The sequence below is a fragment of the Harmonia axyridis genome, chromosome X, assembly GCF_914767665.1.
Source record: "Harmonia axyridis chromosome X, icHarAxyr1.1, whole genome shotgun sequence".
Taxonomy (NCBI): domain Eukaryota; kingdom Metazoa; phylum Arthropoda; class Insecta; order Coleoptera; family Coccinellidae; genus Harmonia; species Harmonia axyridis.
The window spans coordinates 9239036-9264052 of NC_059508.1; the positions used below are offsets into that span (position 1 = coordinate 9239036).

Below are 25017 nucleotides of genomic sequence, written 5' to 3' on the forward strand. Positions count from 1 at the left end.
ATTCATATATTGAAAAAAAATTATATTTCAAAAATTTTGACTTAGGGTAAGCGCACACTAGGATTTGCTGAAAATAATCCCGTATATGGTATAGTATTATATCAGAGATAAGAATTGTTATCTCTGGCATATATTTAATCAGATAATTATAAGTTAGGGAAATTCTATCCCTCCCCTTTTCTCAAAAATAAAGACATCTCGCTTCAATGTAAGAAATTCATTTCAAGAATTCCTCTCTCACACAAAAAATCCTCATCCTGTTGTTAAAATGTGAGATCACTGGTTGTTTTATGGGGTAAGATTAGAGTTTTCGAAGGGAATTGGCTATTATTTCTTTGACAATTATTCCTCGAAAATATGGTATACTCAATTAACTCTAATAGAGCAAATGTTTCAATTATTTGTCAGTTCATATTGGAAACCTAATAAAACAATAATTCATTCTAAAATATACCTAAATGGACTTAAAAGAAACATCAACTAAATAGTAATCAGTTAAATAGATGCATAAGACAAAATAAAACTGACATTATTCTTAATATGTTCGGTTATTAAGATAATATTTTATCTTCAAAAGTTTCGGTTCATTTGTCAATTTTCGGAAATATAGTTATTTCCTATTCTCTCATCAACTAAAATATAAAAGGTACGAAATCTATGAAACAGATTAGTCTTCAACAGAACGTCAGTTCAGAAATAAGGCTCTAAAGAAATTGTGAATTCGAGTGTAATATTTCTAGTCCTGAGGTAAATCTTGTAAGTAATTTTGCATAGTGTATTTTCATTCTAAAATTTTTTAGTTCTGTGTGTATATTAAATTGAATTGAATATCCATTTTTGAATTAGGTTTTTGTAAATGTATGGAAGTATGGAAAAAAGTACTTATTTCTTTCTTATCGATCCAAATATTAGAGATAAGTGAATTTTCGATGGATTTGGTGACGTGACGTCACATCAATCCTCCATCAGAAAATCTGATTAAAAACGCACCTAACGTTTTATGAATCAGCTTAAGCCTTCTTTAATAGGTAGTGTCATAGACCTATTATCATTTGATATTAGGTCTATGGGTAGTGTATATTTGTGTTCTGTGGTAGGTAGTACAGACTTTAGGCTTTTTGCATTCATTATCGTAGATCTTCCTTTGCTGTTATTTCAGTGTTTGTTTGTTTTTGGAATAAAATATTAAATAATTCAGGTGCCACTCAAAATTATCAAATGTAACTTGAAATACGTCTACTCAACTGCTTTCCAGTTTTTTAACAGGCGGAAATAAACGAAATTTGTTCAAAGATATCTAAATCCCGCCTAATGATTGTACATCATGAATTTGTTTACACAGGTTTTATTTCGTAGATTGATTGTTTTAAGAGAACCTTTGTCCTGCAAATGATATTGTTTTCAATTCTGATTCATGTTTGATAATTCTTGATTTCAGAGTTCTATGAAACCAAAAATGTCTAGATCTACAAGTAGAACTCAAACGAGGAATAACCATTCAAAAAAAGTAGAATTATATAATTTTGATTTATTCTAGTGTATTATGATTTTTTTTTGTTTAAGATATCTCTCAAAGAAATGATGGCATTGAGAAAGAAAGAATTAGTTGATGGCAAGCTGTCTGTCCCGGATAGTGTTACTCCAGATCCGTACGAGTTCTGTTATAAATATCTAGAAGATTTCAGAAGAGCAACATTAGTAGGAACTGAGACTGAAGTTATGTGCGATCATAAAAATGATTGGGACGAAAAACACCCGGAAAGTGCAGCTCGTTTGTCAGAAATAATAAATAGGTAAAATAAGAGAAATTTCTATCACTTTTTCGCATTTTGTTAGTTCTTTTCAGTAATTTCTCGAAATTCATATAATTTTAAACTTAAACATTAATTTCAGGATAGCTACTTTATGTTTATTGACCAGATGTGATGTTCTTGCTTTTGACAACATTTGTTCTCAATCAGATGTACAACTGATACATTCCAACTTTTTGTTTGAAACATTAAAGCGTGTATCTAAAATTCGGAAAACCGATGAGAGAGAACAAGAAGCTACAAAATTTGATGGTGTCTACTTCTCTAAGGTAAATAAAAACAGAAACTTTTTATATTAACACATAAATCCTTTATTGCTCCAAGAAGAAACACCAATATACAATTTGTTCTGAAAAACATTTCTTTTTAGGATACTTTCAAAGCAGCAATGAGGGCATTGACATGGACAATAAATGTAACAAAACTAGTATGCCAAAAAAAATACCATAATGGATTTGCAATTGTTCGTCCTCCGGGGCATCATGCAAGACACAATGCATTCGAAGGGTATTGTTTTTTTAATAATGTTGCAATAGCGGCACAAAAATGCTTGAAAGAAAAGCTCTGTAAAAAAATTATGATAGTAGACTTTGATGTACATCATGGTGATGGAATTCAAGAAGCGTTTTATAATAGGAACGAGTAAGCATTTTCTATTTTTATAATTTGATTTCTTGATTATTTCTCTGAGTTTCAACGAAAAATATTATCTGGCTCGAAGAGTGTTCTACACAGAAGACAACCCCCTATGATTTCCTGAGGGGTCTCATCAAGGCCTAGAATATATAAACATTGATATGTACTTAAAATGAATTTTTTTACAGCGTTCTATACTTTTCTATGCATCGCTATGAGAATGGATCATTCTGGCCAAATCTTAGAGAATCAAACTTTGATTACATAGGAAAAGATGAGGGAAAAGGATACAATATAAATGTCCCATTAAATAAAGTAGGTGCTAGAGATACAGACTATTTGGCCATCATTTTCAATCTTCTACTTCCAGTTGCATATGAGGTAAGTGCTTGTGAAAAGGTTTCATAATTGAATTCTTATTTTTTAAATTTATTTTCAGTTCCATCCAGATCTGATCATGATTTCTGCGGGTTATGATGCTGCTATTGGATGTCCTGAAGTGAGTATATTTTCATATGAAAATAAATTTACTATTTTTGGATTAAATTATAATCGAATCTATTTTCAGGGAGAAATGCTACTTACTCCTGGCTTCTATTCCCACATTGTACAGCTTCTTTCTGGGGTAGCTGATGGACATATAGTCATGGTTCTTGAAGGAGGTTATTTTATTCCTTCCTTGAGTGAAAGTGCAGCTTTGTCTATTAAAGGGTTGCTGACCGACCCCTGCCCATTGCTTGAAGAAACTGGTTATGTTCAATCAAGCGTTGTTGAGACCATCAATAATTGCAAAGGTGTACTCTTCAATCACTGGAATTGTTTCTCTGCCGTTCAGAGATTCGAATATACTCCAGAATATAAGTTCAATCCATATGAAGAGCATATTGTACGTGTTAAATATTTTGGAGAGGTTGAAAAACCTCCTTATACAACAAGAGGCTATTATCCAGAGCACAGCCAGTTAGCTTACGATGATTTCTCTTCCTTCATATCAAGATTCCAGAGTAATGAAAGTAAGTACGGTGGTAAAGTAGTTCATTTGTCTGGTTGATGTTATTGTTATAGTTATTTTTATAAACGTAAGAAATTATTATATGACTTGAGAATTGTTCTAGATAATTGAAATTAATTTCCCGGCATTCAGAAATTTTTTCAATTCTGAAAAAAGTACCTCCTCGAGCGGTAGTTCGACGCTCAATCAACTAAGCCATCGAGGAAGCTGAAGATTCTCCTCAATGAAGAACCACTAATCCCATAATCGAGTGTTGATATGCCTTACGAACTATATATATAATTCGCAAGGGTTGAGGAATGTTGAAATTAGAAAGAACATAATACAGTCAGTGATCATCGCAACTCAACATTCCTCAACCCTTGCGAATTATATATATATATATAATATATATATATATTTTGGGATTAGTGGTTCCTCATTGTGGAGAATCTTCAGCTTCCTCGATGACTTAGTATATTAAGCGTCGAACTAGATATTCTAGGTTGCGGGTTCGAGTCCTGCTTGAGGAGGTATTCTTTTCAGAATTGAAAAATTGTCTTAATGCCGTGAAATTAATTTAATTTATTAACACACAGATGTTAAACGATTATTCACGTTTTCTAGATAATTACAAATCTTACCAAGGAACTGGATATGCATTTGAACCAATTACGCTTTTACATGCCCCAGATAGAAAATCTCATTCTTACGAAGATCCAGCAAGATTAGTAAGAATACTGGAATTAATGGAAGAATCAGGGTTGTCTAAACGGTGCATAGAAATCAAGGTAAATTTTATTGAAATAAAAGTAATTACTAGATACTACTTTTATATTATTATTTTTTTCAGGTACCAAAAGATCGAAATGACTACGAGTATTGTCTAAAAGTTCATAAAGAATGTTTTATGGAAAAATTGATGTCCAATTCTATCAAATCTTATCAAGATCTTTATGTGAATAAACACACTGCTAAAGCGGCGGAGACATCTGTTAGTTTGTTACTTACCTTAGTCGATGCTGTTATTAAAGAAAATGTAACAAATGCGGCAGCTCTGATACGTCCACCAGGACATCACGCAACTGTTGATAAAGCTCAAGGTTTCTGCTTCCTTAATAATGTTGCTATTGCAGCAAAGTATGCTAGAGAAAAATATAATGTTCAAAGGTAAGATATTGAATTTATTTTTTCATTAAACTATTTATTCAATATAGAATTTATTAATTACTCGAAAAATACCGAAAGAAGTTCACATTTCATTACAATACATCAGTTCACATAGACTTTATTCATGCACCTAGGTGAGGACACCTGTGTGTGCAATTTCAATAATTTACCATCGCATTGGAAAACAACCCCCATAACAATTTATAAATTTGAACGCTATTTACATGTATGAAACATCTGTAAGACCATTTATATTCAAGTTTAACAGTGAGTTTATGTAAGCAAAAAAGAGCAATGGACCAAGCACTGGTCCCTGTGGAATACCTATTTTTATTTCTAAAGGACCACTTTTTACATTTCTGATCCTGGTTTTTAAAGAGCTCCAATATTTATTTAATTAAACCTTTACCTTTCAGAATACTCATAGTTGACTTCGATATTCATCATGGCAATGGTACACAAGATATTTACTATAATAGTAATGAAGTTTTATACATCAGCATTCATAGATTCGACAATGGAAACTTTTATCCTTTCAAGCCTTCAGCGGGAGCTAAGTTTGTTGGTCATGGACCTGGAGAGGGTTTCAATGTGAACATTCCTTTCAGCAATGTAAGTAACATTTTTTTCCTATAAAAAAAACTTTAATTCATATGATTTTATCATTATTTCAGGAGCCAATGGGTAATAGTGAATATTTGGCAGCGTTCCTGAATATAATTCTACCAATCGGTTACGCATTCAAGCCAGAATTAGTGATTGTTTCGGCTGGATTTGACGCAGGCATCAATGATCCTTTAGGAGGTTATAATGTTACACCCGAAATGTATGGGCAATTCATTTACCTCCTCAAACCCCTAGCCAATGGAAAGATTATAGTTGCCTTGGAAGGTGGTTATAATGTAAATACAACAGGTTACGGTATGTTGATGTGTATAAAAGCTCTTAGAGGAGAATCAGTGCCAACACCACCCGATGTTTTCGACAAACCGATCAATAAACATGCAGCACAAACTATAAGAGAAGTTGTTGCCATACAGCAGCAATATTGGCCAAGTTTAAACGTTATGAAACGCATAGCAGATCAAGTTTTTCATTGTCGGTACAATAAAGAATTCAAAGAAGAAATGTACACGGCGGATAAATTTGATCCTACTAATGAAGAATGTTGATTGATAACTGATGTTACTTTTTTTTCAAATTTTAATACAAGAAGAATGGGCATTTCTAAATTAATTTGTTCAGTAAGTATTTCAGTATTGAACAAAGAAAAAATACTTTGAATTGAATTGAAAGTTTTCATGTTATTAACTAGTTTATATGTATTATAAACATCTCTAAGTTACAGATGTTTTTTGCCAATAGTATTAATTTGCCCATTCTTCTTCTCGTTTTAACTTATTTATATTTTAACTTATTGAATTTAATGAAATATACATTCCATAGTTCAAAATTTGAAATAAGAATTTCAAAAGTGCCTTATGATAAAATGCTAATAATATTTAATAAACATTGACAATATGTAAGGTTCCAGAGATTGCTCAAATTATCTTAATATTTTTTTGTTCTACTTTTTCATTGCAATATTTTCTGCTAGTCAATTAATGCCTCTGACTTTGGCTAATTTGTGAGGAATTCGGAAGAGCCTTTCAATTAAATCAGATTTTGTTGCTTTGTTATCAAGTCTTCTTACTATGTTCAAAAATAAAAATTTTAATCCATTTTTTCTTTCAATTACTTTCCCAAACATACAAATTCATTTGAAAATAGGCTATAGTATACATATCCGGCGCATACACCGGATTTCTTTTCGAGGACCCAACTATATGGCGACATCTGGGAAAAGTAGCTCGAACCAAGATTCGGTAGTTTTACAGATTTCTACAATGAGTTGGCAGCTCCAAGTTATAGCAGAGTAATGTGCGTATAGATGGCGAAGATGAAAATGCAATACATCATTGAATTTTTTTTAGATAAATTAACATAAATATGTTAATTGATGCATCACGAACTCTGTATTGAGTGAAATTTTTAAATCATATATCCTAAATAGAAAACTTTCACAAGAGATATAATTGTAGATTCGTATTCGGAGTGGTCAAATTTCCTTCAATCGAATTTATCCACGGTTATCCAAATTTGAGCATATTTTAAGGTTTATAGGATGTTGCGAGGTCCTAGATTCCGAATACGATAACGATTTTCAGCAGAAAAAATTATCCAAGCATTTAGAGGACAATTTATTATTCCGGCTTGACGATGTGGATTAAGCTTTATTGGTGCAAATGACTCCAGACAACACCCTCGAATTATTCTTGGAAACCCCGTTATTCTTCCTAATAATTTTCTTGTAATATTGGGATCATATTGACACTGCAGGAAAGAAACCACCTGCAGGTAAATTTTATTTATTCATGATATCAAATGTTTAAAGTAAAATCTCAAAATTTTTTCAGGAAATATCTAATGGCGAATGAATGCTTGTGAATGAAGACGTTTTAAATTATCGAATTTTGAAGTTGATCTGATCAAAGTCTGTTTTCGTGAAATATTACCAAAAATACCATACCCCTTTTAGGCGGATGCGCTGGGATCTAGCGCATCCACCACAATTTGTTTTCAGGACACGACTATATGGCGACATCTAAGTGAAGTAGCACAAACCATGCTCTGTAGTGACGTATGCGTTACAGAATTTTACAGGTGGTAGGCTGTGTCAAGGATAAATTCTCTAAATCGTGATAGCTTATAGCTGAATTGAATTTTTAAAATTTTAGCTGTGATATGATTTTCTTGTCAGGTCTGTGCAACAAAAAAGAAAATAATGAACTGTAATGTTAAATTTGCAGCGTTTGTCTTCAAATTGCTATTGAAATATTAACTAGCAAAGAGAGTCAGTTAAAAAAAGCATCTGTTTCGTATGTTTGCTACATTTATTCAACAATTGTAATTATCATAACAATGAGAATACATATCTGACATGCATTGTACACAAAAACTAATCCTACTCTGATAATACATCAATGTTTTGAACGCAATATGTGTTTGAAAGTCATCAAATTAAGATACACACAAACTGAAAAAAAAACTGTTTCCATCAATATATACATAAATTGAATAAAATACAAAACTGCTACCTATTAATATACAATGAGACTATTAATAATTAGATTAAATACAGAGGATTATGTACATATATTTATTTATTGAAGCAAAAAGAGAAGACCTTTAAATGCTTATATCAAGTTAAATGCCACAACATTTTCAGATTCAGATCAAGTGCAGCACATTTAGAATTTTATGATTGAGTGATATGCGCCAAGTACAAGAATTCTAAGCAATACCAAATATTTTTACATTATTTTTGTTTCATTCTTTGCTAATAAAATCACTTTAGAAGTGTATTATTAAATTCTCGGCTATTTCTGGGCATATACCTCGGAGCAGGTGACTAGATTTAAATCCCAAAAATCCTATGTAATGCAATAACCAGTCTCAACTATCAAAATTAAAACTATGTTTCTTAAGTCTCTATCAATAATATATTCTATTTCAAATCTGTTTCTTCATGTAGTAAATCATCCATTTCCTTCTCCCAGTTGTCATTTTTTGAAAATGTTGGTTTATTATTTTCATTCACAACCTCGTAATCTTGAAGCTCGGCTTCTAATTCCTTCTCCCAATCTTCTTCTATGGTAACAGAAAAGGAATAAGAGGAAAGGAAAAGAACTCTGGGAAAAAATGATAGGAAAATTCTATTCGAATGAGAAGTCTACGCAACCAACAAGTCGGGGAGTTTTTATGACTGGTTAGTTCGAAATTAATGAAAAAACGTATTAAGGCACTATTGTCACTATTTCAGAGCTAAAGTTTATAGAAACGGAAAGAAATTATGATATAAATGTTGAATAGCAACGGAATTTACATTGTGTACTTATATACAGGTGGTCTCAAAACTAAACAGATACGTGCGCCGACATATCTGAAAACAACACAGTTCTTGAAAATGACTTTGTTTGGCCGTCCTGTATATTTTTTTAGTGGTTGGAAGAAATCTCATTCGAACATAGATATTTAAAATATAGAGTAAAGAAAAGCAATGTACGATTTATATAAAATTGATACTATTTTCTATACTGATTATATATATAACATCGGAATTGAGATTTTTATTCATTTGGAGAACAGGAAATACTTCATTTCGGTATGGAAGCTCTAAGTTGGATAAAATGAACTTGAAATCAATATTTTAGGATCATCAGCAATAGTTTCCTGTTTGATAACACTTCACAGCAAATATTGTACTTAATACCGTATATCATTCTTTTTCTTCACTATTTATTATTACTCTTTATATATGTATTGTCATTCGTTATTTCACTAATGCTGATCCGTTTTACCGACGAACTTCACCACTCATAAACAGTTAACTAATTACTATTATTTCAGGTAATGGGATACTTAAGTATACAATGCGCAACTTTAGGAAATTTTTGAGCTTGCACGTTTGAGGGTTTGTAAAGTTGCAATTAGTCAAGACTGCTCAAGTTGAGTAAAAGATATAAACAACTCTTAAAATGAGATTTTCAAGAAACCTTTACTTCGGATAAACCTTGACTGGTCACAGCTTTTTCAAACCGAAAAAGAGTTTTTAATAGGCCATTGGAAAACATTTTTCCCTAGCTTATGAATCAACAAATGGGGTTAGTTTTCGAAAGAGCAGACTTTAATAATTTAAGATAAATTATTAGACAGCATTCTGTTTGCTTCCGCGTCCCCAATTTTAGCTTCACAAAGTATTTTTCAAACCGCAATTCCACTTAATTGACTACTTTATCTCTGTTGCTGGAAGAGGCGAACAATTCGCTATTTTCTCTTAGATCTCACAGAAAATAGGTTCAGATTTACGTAGTGATAAGTAGCTATCAGTCTACACACAAGACGAAGGGGCAAGTTCAACAGCAAGAAAGTTTATAACTAATTTTTGAATTAAGTACTTTAGTTTGGATTTGTTATCAGTTTCAACACAACTTTTTCAGAAGTGATCATGGTCATTTTTCGTTCGTGTGTTCATCAATTGACGAATTGCACAATTGTTCATTGTGAAGCTGTCGAGGATGGAAGCTTAATGAAGATGCGCTTTTAGAATCATTACTCTACAAAATTTCAGTAAAATCTTTATCCATTGATCAACTTCATATATTATTATTGTTTCATCATTATTTAATATAATATTTTTTGTTATTCACACTTAAGTCAATCCCTACTTCAATAAATGCTAATACATAGTGACATCGAATGTAAAATACCTCTTTTTTAAGTCTTCATTGAGAAAATGAACTGCAACGGAAAATCCATTCAATGAATATACTATAGATAAATAATCAATTGATTATATGACATTGACTATAACAATTTTCTTCAATTAATGTTTTAATAATAATTCACTTTGTCAGACTTCCTGAAAATTCCCAACCCATTATGATATGGAATCATTATTTCGAAAATAAAAGGGAAATGAAATGTTTATGTTTTTTCGACGAAGGTAAAATTTTGCAGCCCATTCCATTGTTCATATGAAAAATTATAGAGCGATCAAAATAATTTTCTGTTATGTCAGGAATACTTCGCTCATTTAATATCTCTCTTAATAACCAACAGTGCTACAAAGAAATACCTAACGACAAATATATGAAAAAAAAACATAATAACAGGAAGGTTCAAGTAATAGGGGATAGTGGGATGAATTGTTAACAGATTGGAAGCCAAGTTGACTGACCAAGATCTTCTTAAGCTGGAGAAAATCAAACAGGAAACTAAGAACTAGATCTTAATAATATCTTGCCATCAAAATCAACATCTACTGAAAAGCTAATAGCATTCCTTTTACTACCGAAATAATAACATGCAATTTTACCTTTGTTCATTAGTCCTTCAGATTCACCACTAGGAACAACATACGAACAGAAAATAAATTTGAAAATCATAATAAAATAATATGCATTCTCCTTGAAAAGTGATAACCCTTTTTCAAAATAAAATTGGATGCATCTATTGGGATATAAGTAATAAAAATAAAAATTAAATTTTGAAATCAATGTTAAAATAGAGGAAAAAAATGATTTACTTCCAGTTAATAGAGCTCACCTTTAGACTTAGCTCCCATGGTCAATTTTTTCATGCCTGCTTCTACTTCTGCAAGTACTTCTTTGTCAGTCCTTAATGTGTCTGATACAAATTCATGCCTTTCATTTGAACTATCAACTACAACGAAAAAAAAGAAGCAACAAAATTGTATAAAATATCCTGAACATAGTCAAGTATTTGGACTAACTCTCAACTGAATAAATTTAAAAAAATACTGTTGTTACTAAATTAGCAATACTTGAATTGAAGAGTCCATATCAACCAACATTATTACTCAATTGAATTCAAATACTACTAATTCTACTTGAATATACAAATTCCATAGGTTGATGTGGATTAGTTCAAATCTGCAGCTAAAAAATATTCTAACGCAGCTTTCAATGTTCATTTCTAATCACATGCATCAAATTCTAAATTCTCACCTAAGTTTGGATCAGAAGAATCTGTAACATATTTATTTTCTCCCTCTTTCGATATAAATGACATCTCATTAGCCTGGCAAATAAGACTTACACGATAGAAGTAGTTCCTCCAGAAGTTCTCTTCAGTAATTCTGGAACATTGAAATTTCGATGAAGAGGTTAAAGAAAAATATCATTTCAAAACAATTATAATGAAATGTATCTCAACGAAATTTAAAATAAAAGCATATTGAAGGAATTTATTTCAAAAAATTAATGAGATAACTTATCAGAATCAAAAAATGAACCTGGAGTTTATTTCTTTAGGAATTGTTCTGTCTACATTTTAGTGATCGAAAAAAAACTAATTTCAGTACCAATTCGGAATTAAAATGATCAAGAATATGCTCATTAGAAGTTAGAAATCAGTTCTGTACCCCTAATAATAATTCGAAGTAATACAGATAATTGAAAATGGCTATGGCGGTTGTAGACAAAACGTCTAGCATAGAACTTAGTAGACCTAGACTAGAAAACCCAGGATATCTGTTGGGGAAAAGGGGTATAGATTTCAAAGAGTTTTCTTCAGGAAAATTTGTTATTCAATTGGAGAAATGCTCAGAGACTGATTTGTGGAAAATAGTTGAAAACAAGGACTTGCATATAACAGAATTGTTTCCTTGTAAAATTTTAGATAAATCAAAACATAAATATAATAAAATAAATTTATTAAAACAAATAAAAATCAACAAAAGGTATCAACAGTATAAGAGGAACATAAGCAAAATCAGATCTAAAAAATATCACAGTAAACTCAGTCATACATAGTAAAAAAAAATGAAAAGCAACTATAACAAACTTCCAAAAAGAAGATTTAGTTGTAAATCCATTATATTGGTAATTCTCAATAAATAAATACACATTATCATTCAATATATTCTTCTCGATATAAATAAAGTTGATCACAGTTAATTGCTGAAACATTCTCTTCATACCAAAGGAATAATTTTCCAATAATACTCAGCATCATTTTTCTTAGAATGCTCTCTTTTTCCAAGCTAAATTTTAAATAATTCTATTTCTGGAGCAAAATTAGATATAAATTCTGAAAGCTCATCTTTTTATTGATATTGATTTCAACATGAATTAGAATCTCAAGTACAAGATACTAGTTCTTCGTTTATGAATTTTTCCCTTACAACTAATTCAAAAAGAAGTTTCATTTCGAGTTGTTTCAAATTCGATCTAGAGTTTCAAGTAATTTTTTTTTTTACTGTCAACTTACAATTTAGGCACAAGTTCATAGCGCATCTGTTCTAAATTAGGATCCTGTTCCATAATGGCCATGGCTATTGGGTAGGAAACCTCATAATCAAACTGGAATTCAACACCAGCAGGAGGACTACGAATAAAACTTCTTCGATCTGTAGATAGACTGAGGCATTCTTCTTTAAGTGCATCTTCATTCTGGCATCCTGACCACGGAGGAAGAGCTGTTGCTGAATTACCAGCTTGACTTTTCACAAATGCTTCTTGCTCTTTGTTAAATTCACCCAAGATACTCTGGAAAATATTTTATGTTGACTACCACGACTCGTGAAAAGAACAAAATAATGAAATACACCAGTTTATCTGAATACTGCATTATGAAATAATCTCACTCAACAATGTAATTTCCATAAAGTATACAGAAGTTTCAAAAATAATATAAACTTCAAATTGTACTTATATCAATATATAATAAATGAAAATAGTGATAATAAAAAGAGAATAAATGTACAAAGTACAGAATATTGCAGCAGTAAAAATTAAATTATTAACAGTAAATTGAAAAAAAGTATGAAAAAATATAAGGAACAAAAAAGAAAAATTTTGAATTGGAAAAAAGAAGAAAAAGGGAAAACAAAGTGAACATATTGAGTATTTGAAAGCATGCTCTGCTAGTTTAAATCATGAAAGAACAATCTTACGTTTTTCTCTACTGTTTCTTTAATTTTTGCAGCAGATTCAGTCACAGTTTTCCCAGCTTTATTGACAGCCGAATAAAGGAAACTCCCAAATGATTTAGCGCCAGCCAAAGCTTTACTTTGCACTAGAATTAATAAATTTAGCAACAATTTAAATAGCATAACAAATTCTCTAGTCTGATTATCTTACCATTTCCAAATTGACCTTCTTTTTCTTCAGTTGGAGTTTCAGCATTAGAGCCTGGTCCTGAGTCAGCTCCTCCAGTAGCACTAGAGAAATTTAAATTCAAAAGAAAAAATGTACAGACTTATAGAAATTAATTTATTTACCTTGAATTATCATCATCTTCTTTAGGAGGTTTCACTGATGGTTCAGTAGATGTTTTATTATTCTGTTCAACTTGCTCCTCTGGTAAATCTTGAGGTTGTTCCTCCCCTTTTCTCAATTTTGGGATGCTTGATCCTATCCAGCCCCCAATGCCCTGAATTTGGCCTTTCACATTGGTTAACATATCTAATTTGCTGCCAGTTTGTTTAGTCGGACTGTGAAAGAATCAAAAAATTAAATTCATTAAAACTTAAAGATTGGACAATGCTACATTCTGCATTCAAACTTCTAGATGATTTACTAATTAAATTTTGAAAACAACGTTGCATACTTGAAGTATTTATTTAACATGGGATCAATACAAAATAGGTCAAATATCTTACCTCACATCTTTTTTTTCAAAATCAGTGAAGGCAGTTGTATCCTCAGTTGGAGTAGGAACTTTTTCTTCATTTTCTCCCCTAGCAGCTCCCATCCAAGAAGAAACTTGGTTCGTGATTCCATGAAACATCGTTCAATAAATGGTTTTTACAACTTGACAACTAGAACTTAATCAATGGTAATTCAATATCTCTTCTGGCGTTCTTATTTAAAACCAATATTCTCAACCTATTCCGAATAGTAGTTTTTATTGAATTTACAAGTATTCAGTAGAAATAGAAATATTCTAAACTACTCTTTCTGTAAAACAATAGGCGCAGATATGACAAGAAGTTTTGCGCAAATCGACAAAACCAATTTCGTCGATTGTAGAAATGGCGCAATCGCAATGTCGACAGAATAAGCTAATCCTACAAATCACAAGCGGGAATCACAGAATTTAAAATATTACCTGCTTTCCTCTTCGAACAACCACGCCTTTTGTTTATTTTAAAAAGATGGGATTCCCAAATCACCACAAAAGCCTTTTTTAATACAGAAGATTCATCTAGAGCCGACTGGGTCAAGTAAAAGCATTTTTTCACGCTAAATTATATATATACGCATGTTCCGCAATGTATATGTTACATTGTTAGTTCCAAACTGGTTGTGTACTCTTAACTGTAGTCAACAAATATCTTTTCTATAGGATAGATATTATTATTATATAGAACTATATCAGACAACGGGAAGTAAAAACCGAAATCGAAAAATTTTAATATATTTTTTAGAATTCCAACGGTTTTTTTTAAATAAGAGTCAAACAAGTTTCCGGAAGATTAAGGGGGTACGGGTTCAAGGTTTATGTAATATTTAATGATGATTTTGTTTAATTAATTCTTGTATAATTACATGAATATAAATTTGAACAAGAGCGAAAAAGTCCAAAACTACACGTCCGTGCTTTTTTTATTTATGAATTACGTATGATTCCATGTAGTTGAGAATATTTAGTACTCCCTACTATGAATTCTATATGTATTGATAGCTCGGACAGGATAGAATTTCGCGTATCTTACAATGAGTGATTAGAAGTCAAGGTTTATGGTAAGCTGGCATTATTTTTCATAGTAATGGCCAGTGTTAACCGAGTTCGGACCACAGATCTTACGATTATCGATGTTTGTGAGCCGGATATAAGTATGGCGGCAAGTTGAGTGTTGACTAATTTTGGATATTCAAAACATTGAAAATCACCTTTGTCGGTTGACATTGCCTGCAAGTTTATAATCTCTTCAAAGTAGATTCAAAATGTAGCTGCAATAACAAATTAATGCATTAATGAGTTATTTAACCTTATGAAAAGAAAATAAGTTGCGATTGACAGTATGGCGTCTAGTGAAGAATCAACTGGCGAAGATGAAAATAAGAGTCATTTAGACGAAAATGATATTGTTCAAACGAAAAGTAATCTATTAAATAATAGGTTAGAGTCCATTCTGGAGCCGCCTGAGCTGAAAGATGATCAGTGTGAACATGTAAATGGGTTATCCAATGGAAAAAGTATGGTTCTCCAATGTTATTGATGCTAAAACTTATAAGATTTTGAAATTTTAGGCCATTTGGAAGCAGATATGATTGAGATAGAAACAAATAATTCTGACTTCAAGGCAAGAATTCAAGGTAATGGTGAAATGGAGGATTACAAAATAAAATTGGATTTCATTGTATCTGCGAAAGGATCTCTTGAAAACACCCACGTTGCAATGGATTGGAATGCAACTCCAAAACCAATTCTTGAAGATATGTTGGAAAATAGTAGAACATGCTTTGATCAAGATTATACTAAAATTGAATTGAGTTGTGTCATTAAACAAGAAAGTGATAAGGAAAACTTCAATGAAAGTGATGCTGTTTGTTTAGAGAAAAGTAACTTTATAGTGAACGTTGACAACAAAAGTGATTCAATCAGTGATTTGGTGAGTGTGAGTTCAACAACTCCGGATAATTTGAATATGTCCTTAAAAAATGGCTGTGATGATTTCTGCAGTAGCAGTACTGCAGCACAGATATCCAATTTGGATCTATCAAACAGTACAAGAGACCAAGGCCTTCATATTGGTGTGACCAAACAGGAATTTTTATTTGATGGTAAAGTTATCAAACCAAAGAAAAAATTATGTTCTCAACTGATTGAGAAACTAGATTATAAATTATTAGAAGGCAAAAAAGGCATTGACCTATTAACTGCAATAGAGGAACAAACAAATGCAAATTTGAAAAAGCATGATCTAAGGGTATCAAGTTCAGAGTCTGGAACAAGTGTAGAAATTGAACCAAGTCCAAGAAAAGCTAGAACAAGATCTGTGGATAGTATGGAAAAGCCAAAAAGAGGTCTTAAAAGAGCCTTATCTGCAGATAACAACGAAAATCCATCAAAATTACCAAAAATAGATTTTAAAAATTTACACCAAGCTCACAAAGCGTCGATTAAATCTGATAGAAATAAGGAAGATAAATATAAACGAGGTCATAATAGACACGAGGATAAAAAAAAGAGTCACTCCAGCAGAAGACATCACAGGTCATCAGACAGGAAACCTCGATTGCTAACCGATGGAAATTACAGTTACCCTCCTAGTGATTCTTCATTGAAGTACAGAAAATATTATCATATAGAAACACACACTAATGGTGGCGCTAAAATTTTAAGAATGTACCATGATGAAATTAAACATCTTAGTTCTTCTGAAATGAAGAATTTAACTTATGAATTTTTCAAACTTGCCTTTGAAGAAGATTCTAAGGGTCATGCCAAATTTGTGATAGCAATAGTACATGGCTCAGCTAAATACCTGCCAGATATTTTGCAATATATGGCTGACCGTTATCCAAGTTTGACTGTTCACAATGGTTTACTCAGTAAAAGCTCTGACATTGAAACGACAACCCTTTCTGTTTATAATGAAAATGTTAAGAAAACATACGATAAAGGCACTTATAGATATGGACCTCTTCATCAAATCAGCATTGTTGGTACAGCTCATGAAGAAGTTGGTGGTTATTTTCCAGATATTTTAGAAAAATTGGAGGAGAATCCTTTTCTTCGTTTGGTAAGTCACTTTCTTTCTAGTTCGTTCTATAATTCCCCTCTGGCTACCATGAATAATATTTTATCAGTATAGCAAATTATATCCACCGACATTCAAAGTTTACTAAATCCAGAAAAAACATTTTCAAAACATCACGCAAGCAACAAGAAACAGAATCTTGTAAACAAAAATCAAGGTGTTCAGTAATCCCTTAGATTAGTATGTATATTCTTTTATATGTTAAGGCATCAGCAATTTCTTGATCAGACTGTTCAAAAACGGTAGAACATTCCGAATCATGGATTATAACTTGATACTTTATTACTATGAAAGAGACAGTATTTATAGTTTGTGCATTATTGCTGGAAGAGCAATCGCCTCTGCTTCTGTCTATCTTTTAGTTCAAGTGGTACCCAGAAGCTATGAATGATTGGTGTCTCTTGACTCCTTTTCATGTTTTTGGAATGCTTCTATATTTTGATAACACCTATATTCATTCTCAGGTAGTCTTTTGATAATAGACAGAATTTCTGTTCTGACAGTAAGCGGCATTGGTCTTTTGAATACTACCCCTTCAGTTGAATGGTGGTTTCTACTTCTTTGAACTTGAGACATTTTGTTATGCCAAAAATTAGAAGATAGAAACTCCATAATTAAAAATATCTGTACTGGTTTGCTGTACCAATTTCTCCACAAAAAACAAAGAAATATGTTTGAAAAAAATTAGCCTAGATAAATTGATGTTATTGTTACCATGTACGTTTTATACAGGGTCAGAACTATTTAGAGGGGCACTACAGGGATATCGAAAACTGTTAGAGATATAGCGTGGCTTAAATTACAAAAAAGTTGCGTTATTTAGGGATGAATGTGTTTGTGTTGACAGATCCAAAATATCTGGTTCCCGAGATATCTCGAAAAAACTAAAAATCGAGATTTTCTTTTTTCTGTATTTCTGGAGATAACTTCACGAAATTCGGTTTTTAGCCATTATACAATATAGAGATTCTTTTGGTGTCGTCAGATTTTTTCTGTTTTCCATTGTTTCAGAGACGGGAAAGTCAATTTTTTTTTCTTATGGACGCCATCTCGGTTCTCCTTCTGAGGGGATAAAGAAAAAAATAATGAATTCAACAATCAAGTTGAAAAAATTAATTTTCCTGGGTGTAGAATTTCTCATATAACAGTATATTATGAATGTAATTTGACAAAACAGTGAAATCTTGAAGATTAGTAGTACTTGTAATTTGTTAACAATATGTTTACATAATTCAAACCATTTCAGGTGATGCCTTGGGGAAATCTTTCGAGTTGTAAAAAAATGTTACCATCTGAGTCTAATGATGGTCCAATAGTCTGGTGTCGACCAGGTGAACAGCTAGTGCCGACAGTTGACTCAAAAACCCCAGTAAAAAGAAAAAGGTATTCATATATTTAATTTTTTTGAAGCATTTAATTAGGATCAATTAAACTCAGTTGCACCTGCACCATTGTTTTTTTTTAACCTTTTTTAAGTAATTAATTTTTTCTTCAGGACCGGAATTAATGAACTACGAAACCTACAATATCTACCTAGGATGTCCGAAGCAAGGGAGCACTTATTTGAGGATCGCACCAAAGCGCATGCAGATCATGTAGATGCTGGCCTAGACAGAAAAACAACTGCTGCAGTTGGTATTCTCAAGGCTATTCATGGTGGGAAAAACGAAGGTTCGATAAATAGAATAACAAAGGATGTTATAGCTTTTTCCGCTAAGGATTTCGATACACTTTCTGAAAAATTACAACTAGATCTTCATGAACCTCCTATATCACAGGTTTGTATTTTAAATGTTCCCAAATGAATGAATGAACTATTGAAGCTTTATAATCAATCACCAAATTGTAATTACTTTTTGAAACATTTTTTTTTGTTTATTATATAATAAATATTCTTGTTTTAGTGTGTTACTTGGATTGAAGATGCCAAATTGAACCAGTTGAGAAGAGAAAATATAGAATATGCTAGAATTAATTTATATGATAATGATATATATTTTTTACCCAGAAATATTATCCATCAATTCAGGACAGTGTCTGCTGTTACCAGCATAGGTATGTTGTATTAAAAAAAAATTCACTTCTGATGTTTGATCGACTAATTGAAATTTGGTTTTTTTCAGCTTGGCATGTCAGGCTTCAGCAGTACACGCCTCATATACACAAGGATCAAGTGAGAACATTTGAAAAATCCAGCCATGCTCATAAACATGAAAAATCCAAACATAGGAAATCTGAACCTGAAAAAATCAAGCAAAAACTTGATTTCGCTGCTTGTTTACCATCACAAAAACATCCTTTGAAAGAAAAAGATAAAAACAAAGATAAAAGAGACAGAGATAAAGATACATCAAAAAATAGACGAGATACTTCTTCACATCATAAGCAGAATAAGGATAAAAGTCACAAATCATCACATACTTCTAGTAGACATAAAGATCACGATAAGTATAGGGAAAAATCTAGAAGTCACCATGTTAAGCATAAATACGATAAGCACAATAAAGAACAGGATAAGAAAACGAAAAATTCATCACATAGTAATGGAAGTAGTAAACATAATGAGGAATATAAAAAATCTTCTGAAGGAAGTAAAGTACCATCAGAATCTCTCAAAAACTTGGACAAGTTAAATCCGTTATTGAATTCAAATAAATTGAGTCCTCCGGAAAAAGTAAGTTCCACAACATTCAGTATTGACAAAATTGATGGTTGCTCGGAAGATAAGAGCGACAGTTCTGTGATAAATACACCTGTGAAAAGGCAAGAACACGGCACCAATCATGTTTCACCTTTCAAATTCAAAACGGAGAAAAAACTTAATAAAATAATTCAACCTCGCTTGCCTCAATCTTCTGACGTTCTGGGGGATATTTTGAAACACATGAAAAAGTGTGATCCCCATATATAACAGTCATTTTTTTTAAACTGAATTTGTTCATTTATTGAATCACTATATTTAAAAGATAGCTTGATATAATTGAAAGTTTTATATGTAAATACCTAATTTATTTCTGAAATTGTGAATAGGAAGCAGTTTTCCACTATCATCAATTTGAGGTAGAAATAATGTAAATATACAGCCTGGTCAGATTCCATATGGGGCTTTTAGGTGATAATACCACATCGATCGAATTGAGATCATCGGGGCAAATTCAGTTCGCAAAGGAATTGATAATTGTTGTATTGATGTTTTATTTTGAATCCTATTCAACAAATACTTGAAAAATATTCCCGATTAAAACAATGGAGGTTATCAGCCTTTAAATGTAAAAAAAATAGAAATAAAACTGAACTTTTGTCGAATATTTTTTCTTTTTCTACTGTATTATCACCTAAAACCTCCCATCAGCTTTTTATTGGGCCACCCTGTATATACGTGGAAATCGTTTTTCAATTGACTTTTATTACCAAAACTATACTTTTATTCTTTGAGAAATCATGCCTTACATTATGAAAGAATATTTGTTATTAGACCTTCACAAGCAAATTGTGATATTGTCAATTTGATGTATAACTCAATATTTTGATAGTTGCTGCTGGTGAAATTCTATATGTACCAAAACCTGATTGTGATTCAAATATTTCACACGAATTAGAAATAATTTTTTTATTTGATTATAATGAAAATGATGGTCGCTAATGAAAGAATATATAATGAAATCAACTTTTAAAAAATGCAACTATATTTTCAGAAAATTGATTATTTAACTTTTATTTTTCATCCTGGTTATTAACTGAGAATTTCATCACAAAATATTCCGAAAAACTAATAAGGCTATTGAGGCCAATTTCAAATTGCTGATAATTAAAAAGATATTTTATAGGAATACCTGTGGTCAATTTATAAACATTTTTTCAACAATATACAACGGTTTATTCTGATTTTCCATTTGTTATATAAATGCATTTGAAAGGATTATGAGACTGTTTTCCAGTGAATTTTCAATTATGTTTATTATCAATCAGTTCAGCATATACACACACCTATATTATGTACTAATTTTTGTTTTCAACAGATTTTTTTCATGATTTTTTGAAATTTTGTGTGATTTTTTTTTATGTATATACAGGGATAATGACGAAATGAAATGTTTTAATTGATTTTACAACTTTATTAAGGTTTTAAAAATTTGTGCCCGCAAAATATTCTACTTGGATGCGTTTTTTTTTGTCTGAGTTTTTATGTATACTGTCACTATGCCTTTTTTAATAATATTGAGCAAGTCAGCGTTTCAAGGCATTTTATTTGATAGAATTTGCACAGTTCAGACACTCGGACAAGTAGATACTGTTTCTCTTTACTTGGACGAGTGCTTGTCTGTTAGGCATAGACATGTTTTCAAATGATGCTGAGAAATCAAGATTTTTTTTTCTACTTGACCATAGCAATTTTACCTCGAATCCAGTGAATGTTATCGACTCATTTTATTTTAATATGGCAAGGATAAGAAAAATTTTTAAATGCCCATTTTAATTTTATTACTTTCGATTTCTTATTTGTCGTATAGGCATCAAAGGTAGAGAACTTCAAAACGCCATAATGTCCTTGGTTGATGAAATATGTAAATATTGTATATAGAAAACTGTATAAATTTTGAATACATGATTATTTGACTATCTCCAAACAACTAGAAATCACTTAGATTCAATCGCTCTTTTGAAAAATCCACCAATTTAAATGTCAAATGAAATTGTTATTTTTTTAATATTTGTAGAGATATTAAAATAAAAAGTGATATTTGTAATGAACTAGTATTCCATAAACTCTGACATCACAAAAATAAGGGTGCTATTTGTGGGTCAAAAAGGGAGTTTACATTTTATAAGATACATTACTTTAATATGTTCATTAGAATTTGTTCTGTGAAGTTGTTTCGAGAAGAAAATATAGTATTATTTCACAGTTTCATAATTGATTTTCTTTTATCCCTATACCCAGTATATAATTAATTCCTTTGTTATAAACCTTTATTTTCTTAATTTGAGTTTGCCTTACTCTAAAACTTAACTAAATTGATTTAAATACTTCCCATACACCGAAAGGTAACAAATGGGATACAGATTATATATATATATATATATATATATATATATATATATATATATTTAAATACTTCAAGAGAAAAAAATACAGATATCTAGTTCTTGAAAACAATTATTTGTTATTTATGAGCAATATTGTGATTAATTGTTAATATATCAAAAATTGTAAACCTATCAGCATAAGCTGCTGAATCTATTGGTTTCATGGCAAGTGAAACAGGGCAATTGAAAAGTACCCGGTCTACCATAGTAAAACACATTTTTTGGGAAAATTCGATTTTAATATTCAACATAGTCGCCCTCGAGGGCGATCCAGCGATTAAAGCGATTTTCCAACTTTTCAATACCATTTTTATAGTACGATTTGTCTTTCGCTTCAAAATAGGCCTCAGTTTCGGCGATTACTTCTTCATTGGCGCTAAATTTTTTTCCAGCGAGCATTCTTATGAGGTCTGAGAACAGGAAAAAGTACTGGAGGCCAGATCTTCATGAAACAGCACCTTTTTTTTCTCCAAATGGGGCCGTTTTTTAACGATTTCATCCTTTAAACGATACATATAATAATAGCTGTTGATGCTCTGGCCTTTTTAGAGGTAATCAATGAATATTATACCTTGCGCATCCAAAAATACTGATGCCATAACCTTGCCAGCTGACTTTTGTTTTTCCTCACTTTGGATTCGGTTCATTGTTTGTAGTCCACTCAGCTGGCTGTCGATTGGACTCCGGAGTGAAATGCTGGAGCCATGTTTCAACCATTGTCACATATTGACGCAAAAATTCAGGTTTTAAACAGCATCAAACACTGCTCAGAATCATCAACACGTTGTTGCTTTTGATCAATTTTGAGCTCCCACGGCACCCATTTTGCACACAGCTCTCTCATGTACAAATATTCGTGAATGATATGATGTCCAACTTTTAATGATATCTTCACAATGTCTGCTATCTCGATTTTTATTTTTTCGTCGGTCACAGCCTCTTTTGGGCGTCCACTGCGTTCGCCATCTTCGGTGCTCATTTCATCACGTTTAAACTTTGCATACCAAATAATGATTGTTGATTTTCCTGGTGCAGACCTCGGAAACTCTCCATCAAGCCTAGATTTTGCTTAAACGGTATTTTTTTCCTTCAGAAATCAATATTTTATCAGCACACGAAATTCCTTTTTTCCATCTTCTTTTAAATAACAAAAGCAGCTACACTCAAAACGCAATATCTCAAAAATCAATGCTGTCAAATTTTGACAAGTATCGTTTGAAGGTTGGTAGTAACTAAAAATCACATGGATTTAATACTAGCACCTTAGAATATAGATTATTATTATTATTAATGTTCTAAGACTAGCACCGCCATATGTTCATCAGACCGGGGCTTTTCAATTTGCCTAATAGAATATTGAGAGAAATAACCATCCAATATTTCCTTGGCAGCAGATCCAATCGAGTTGAGATTTTGCAAGTAAATATAAAAAACAGGAAAGAACTTCCGTTAAGTTGTGAACTCGTTCATTCACGCGCCTTTTGCACCCTGGAAGACCAGATGACTGTACAAATATCTAGTCTTAAAGAGTGCAATTGGTGGATGAATGAATAAAGGCTTACAAGCTCCTGATTTCATGTCGGTGGTTTCCTCATTTTCATATTTTATTTAGTATATCGTACAGTTCTCATTTTTCACTGAGCTCCCTGTATATTTCCTAGCTATATAGGCCCCCGCGTCGAAGTGGGAATATCTTAAGGAGATGCTAATCGAACAGATGACCTATTCGACATGTCACATTAAGAACCTGCACAATACGAAGTGGGTGATTCAAGTCCAAAGTCAATCCACTTCTCATTCCAGAAGTTGTCTGTTTGATGTTGCAATATCCTGTGCCCTTTTCGAATCGATTGCCTATGCGTAAATAATTTTCCCTCCTTCTTGCTGCCTAATGAATATCCACAAGGAATTTGAATTCAATTGCTGTTCCGTAAATTTCTGCCTTTCTCAAGTCTGCTTAGAAATTTCTACTGAAGGTTCAACCGTACTCTCATTCATACCGAAGGTATTCACCAGACCTTATTACTATTATTAACTGTGAGACTCTCCCTTGAAAACAAATGATGCCATATTCTGTTCAGGAAAGTGTTGGATGTATAGAGAGTCCATTTTGGTTTGAGGAAAAATGTTTCAAGTTTCAGTTCTCGACAAAATCCCAATGTAAACTTTTCCATAATCACACGGTATCACCCTGTCCTGCCCTAAGGAGTGTGGAATAGGGCAGAAGCAATTCGTTGAAGGTGGTAAAGGTATTCAACAGGTAGCCTTAAAAGCGTGAGGCAACTACCCATCAATGATCTCCCTCGTTCCGTGGTTTCCCCCATAGCTCTGATTACGGAACTCCAGCATGGTAGTTCCCCGCAGGGACTTAGTCGGCAAGTTTCATACACTTGAACAGTTTCAAACACTGCTCAGAATGGAAAGAAATACCTTACCAATATTTCCTTGGCAGCAGATCCATTCGAGTTGAGATTTTGGAACTAAATATATAAACAGGAAAGAACTTCCGTTAAGTTGTGAACTCGTTCATTCACTTTTGCACCCTGGAAGATCAGATGACTGTACAAATATCTAATCTTGAAGAGTGCCAATGGCGAATGAATGAATAAAGGCTTACAAGCTCCAGATTTCATGCCGGTGGTTTCCTCATTTTCATATTTTATTTAGTATATCGTACAGTTCTCATTTTTCACTAAGCTCCCTGTATATTTCCTAGCTATATAGGCCCCCGCGTCGAAGTGGGAATATCTTAAGGAGATGCTAATCGAACAGATGACCTATTCGACATGTCACATTAAGAACCTGCACAATACGAAGTGGGTGATTCAAGTCCAAAGTCAATCCACTTCTCATTCCAGAAGTTGTCTGTTTGATGTTGCAATATCCTGTGCCCTTTTCGAATCGATTGCCTATGCGTAAATAATTTTCCCTCCTTCTTGCTGCCTAATGAATATCCACAAGGAATTTGAATTCAATTGCTGTTCCGT

The 25017-nt window shown here is 32.1% G+C and overlaps 3 protein-coding genes across 9 annotated transcripts; 2 read left to right on the forward strand and 1 right to left on the reverse strand.

The window, feature by feature from the left end:
* Positions 1 to 223: 223 nt before the first annotated feature.
* Positions 224 to 6329, forward strand: LOC123685949 (histone deacetylase 6). Of its 7 annotated transcripts, none has more exons than XM_045625847.1 (12): positions 277 to 295; positions 1439 to 1507; positions 1564 to 1793; positions 1894 to 2080; positions 2182 to 2453; positions 2636 to 2828; positions 2887 to 2946; positions 3016 to 3460; positions 4066 to 4229; positions 4292 to 4608; positions 5025 to 5220; positions 5283 to 6329. In XM_045625847.1, exons 2-12 carry the CDS (start codon positions 1445 to 1447, stop codon positions 5778 to 5780), a joined length of 2625 nt encoding a protein of 874 aa, XP_045481803.1. In that variant the 5' UTR covers positions 277 to 295; positions 1439 to 1444; the 3' UTR covers positions 5781 to 6329. The 7 variants fall into 7 exon arrangements, with proteins under 7 accessions (XP_045481805.1, XP_045481803.1, XP_045481804.1 ...); XM_045625846.1 differs by lacking the exon at positions 277 to 295 and adding an exon at positions 708 to 756; XM_045625843.1 differs by lacking the exon at positions 277 to 295 and adding an exon at positions 1052 to 1093.
* A 1193-nt stretch (positions 6330 to 7522) lies between these two features.
* LOC123686712 (synapse-associated protein of 47 kDa) lies at positions 7523 to 14197 on the reverse strand. The gene is made up of 8 exons (XM_045626949.1): positions 13835 to 14197; positions 13454 to 13666; positions 13314 to 13393; positions 13127 to 13248; positions 12442 to 12719; positions 11178 to 11308; positions 10756 to 10872; positions 7523 to 8298 (listed from the first exon to the last, which is right to left on the reverse strand). Exons 1-8 carry the CDS (start codon positions 13960 to 13962, stop codon positions 8156 to 8158), a joined length of 1212 nt encoding a protein of 403 aa, XP_045482905.1. The 5' UTR covers positions 13963 to 14197; the 3' UTR covers positions 7523 to 8155.
* A 748-nt stretch (positions 14198 to 14945) lies between these two features.
* Positions 14946 to 21857, forward strand: LOC123686711 (lysine-specific demethylase RSBN1L). The gene is made up of 6 exons (XM_045626948.1): positions 14946 to 15374; positions 15429 to 16924; positions 18189 to 18325; positions 18438 to 18720; positions 18847 to 18997; positions 19066 to 21857. Exons 1-6 carry the CDS (start codon positions 15200 to 15202, stop codon positions 19851 to 19853), a joined length of 3030 nt encoding a protein of 1009 aa, XP_045482904.1. The 5' UTR covers positions 14946 to 15199; the 3' UTR covers positions 19854 to 21857.
* Positions 21858 to 25017: the final 3160 nt, after the last annotated feature.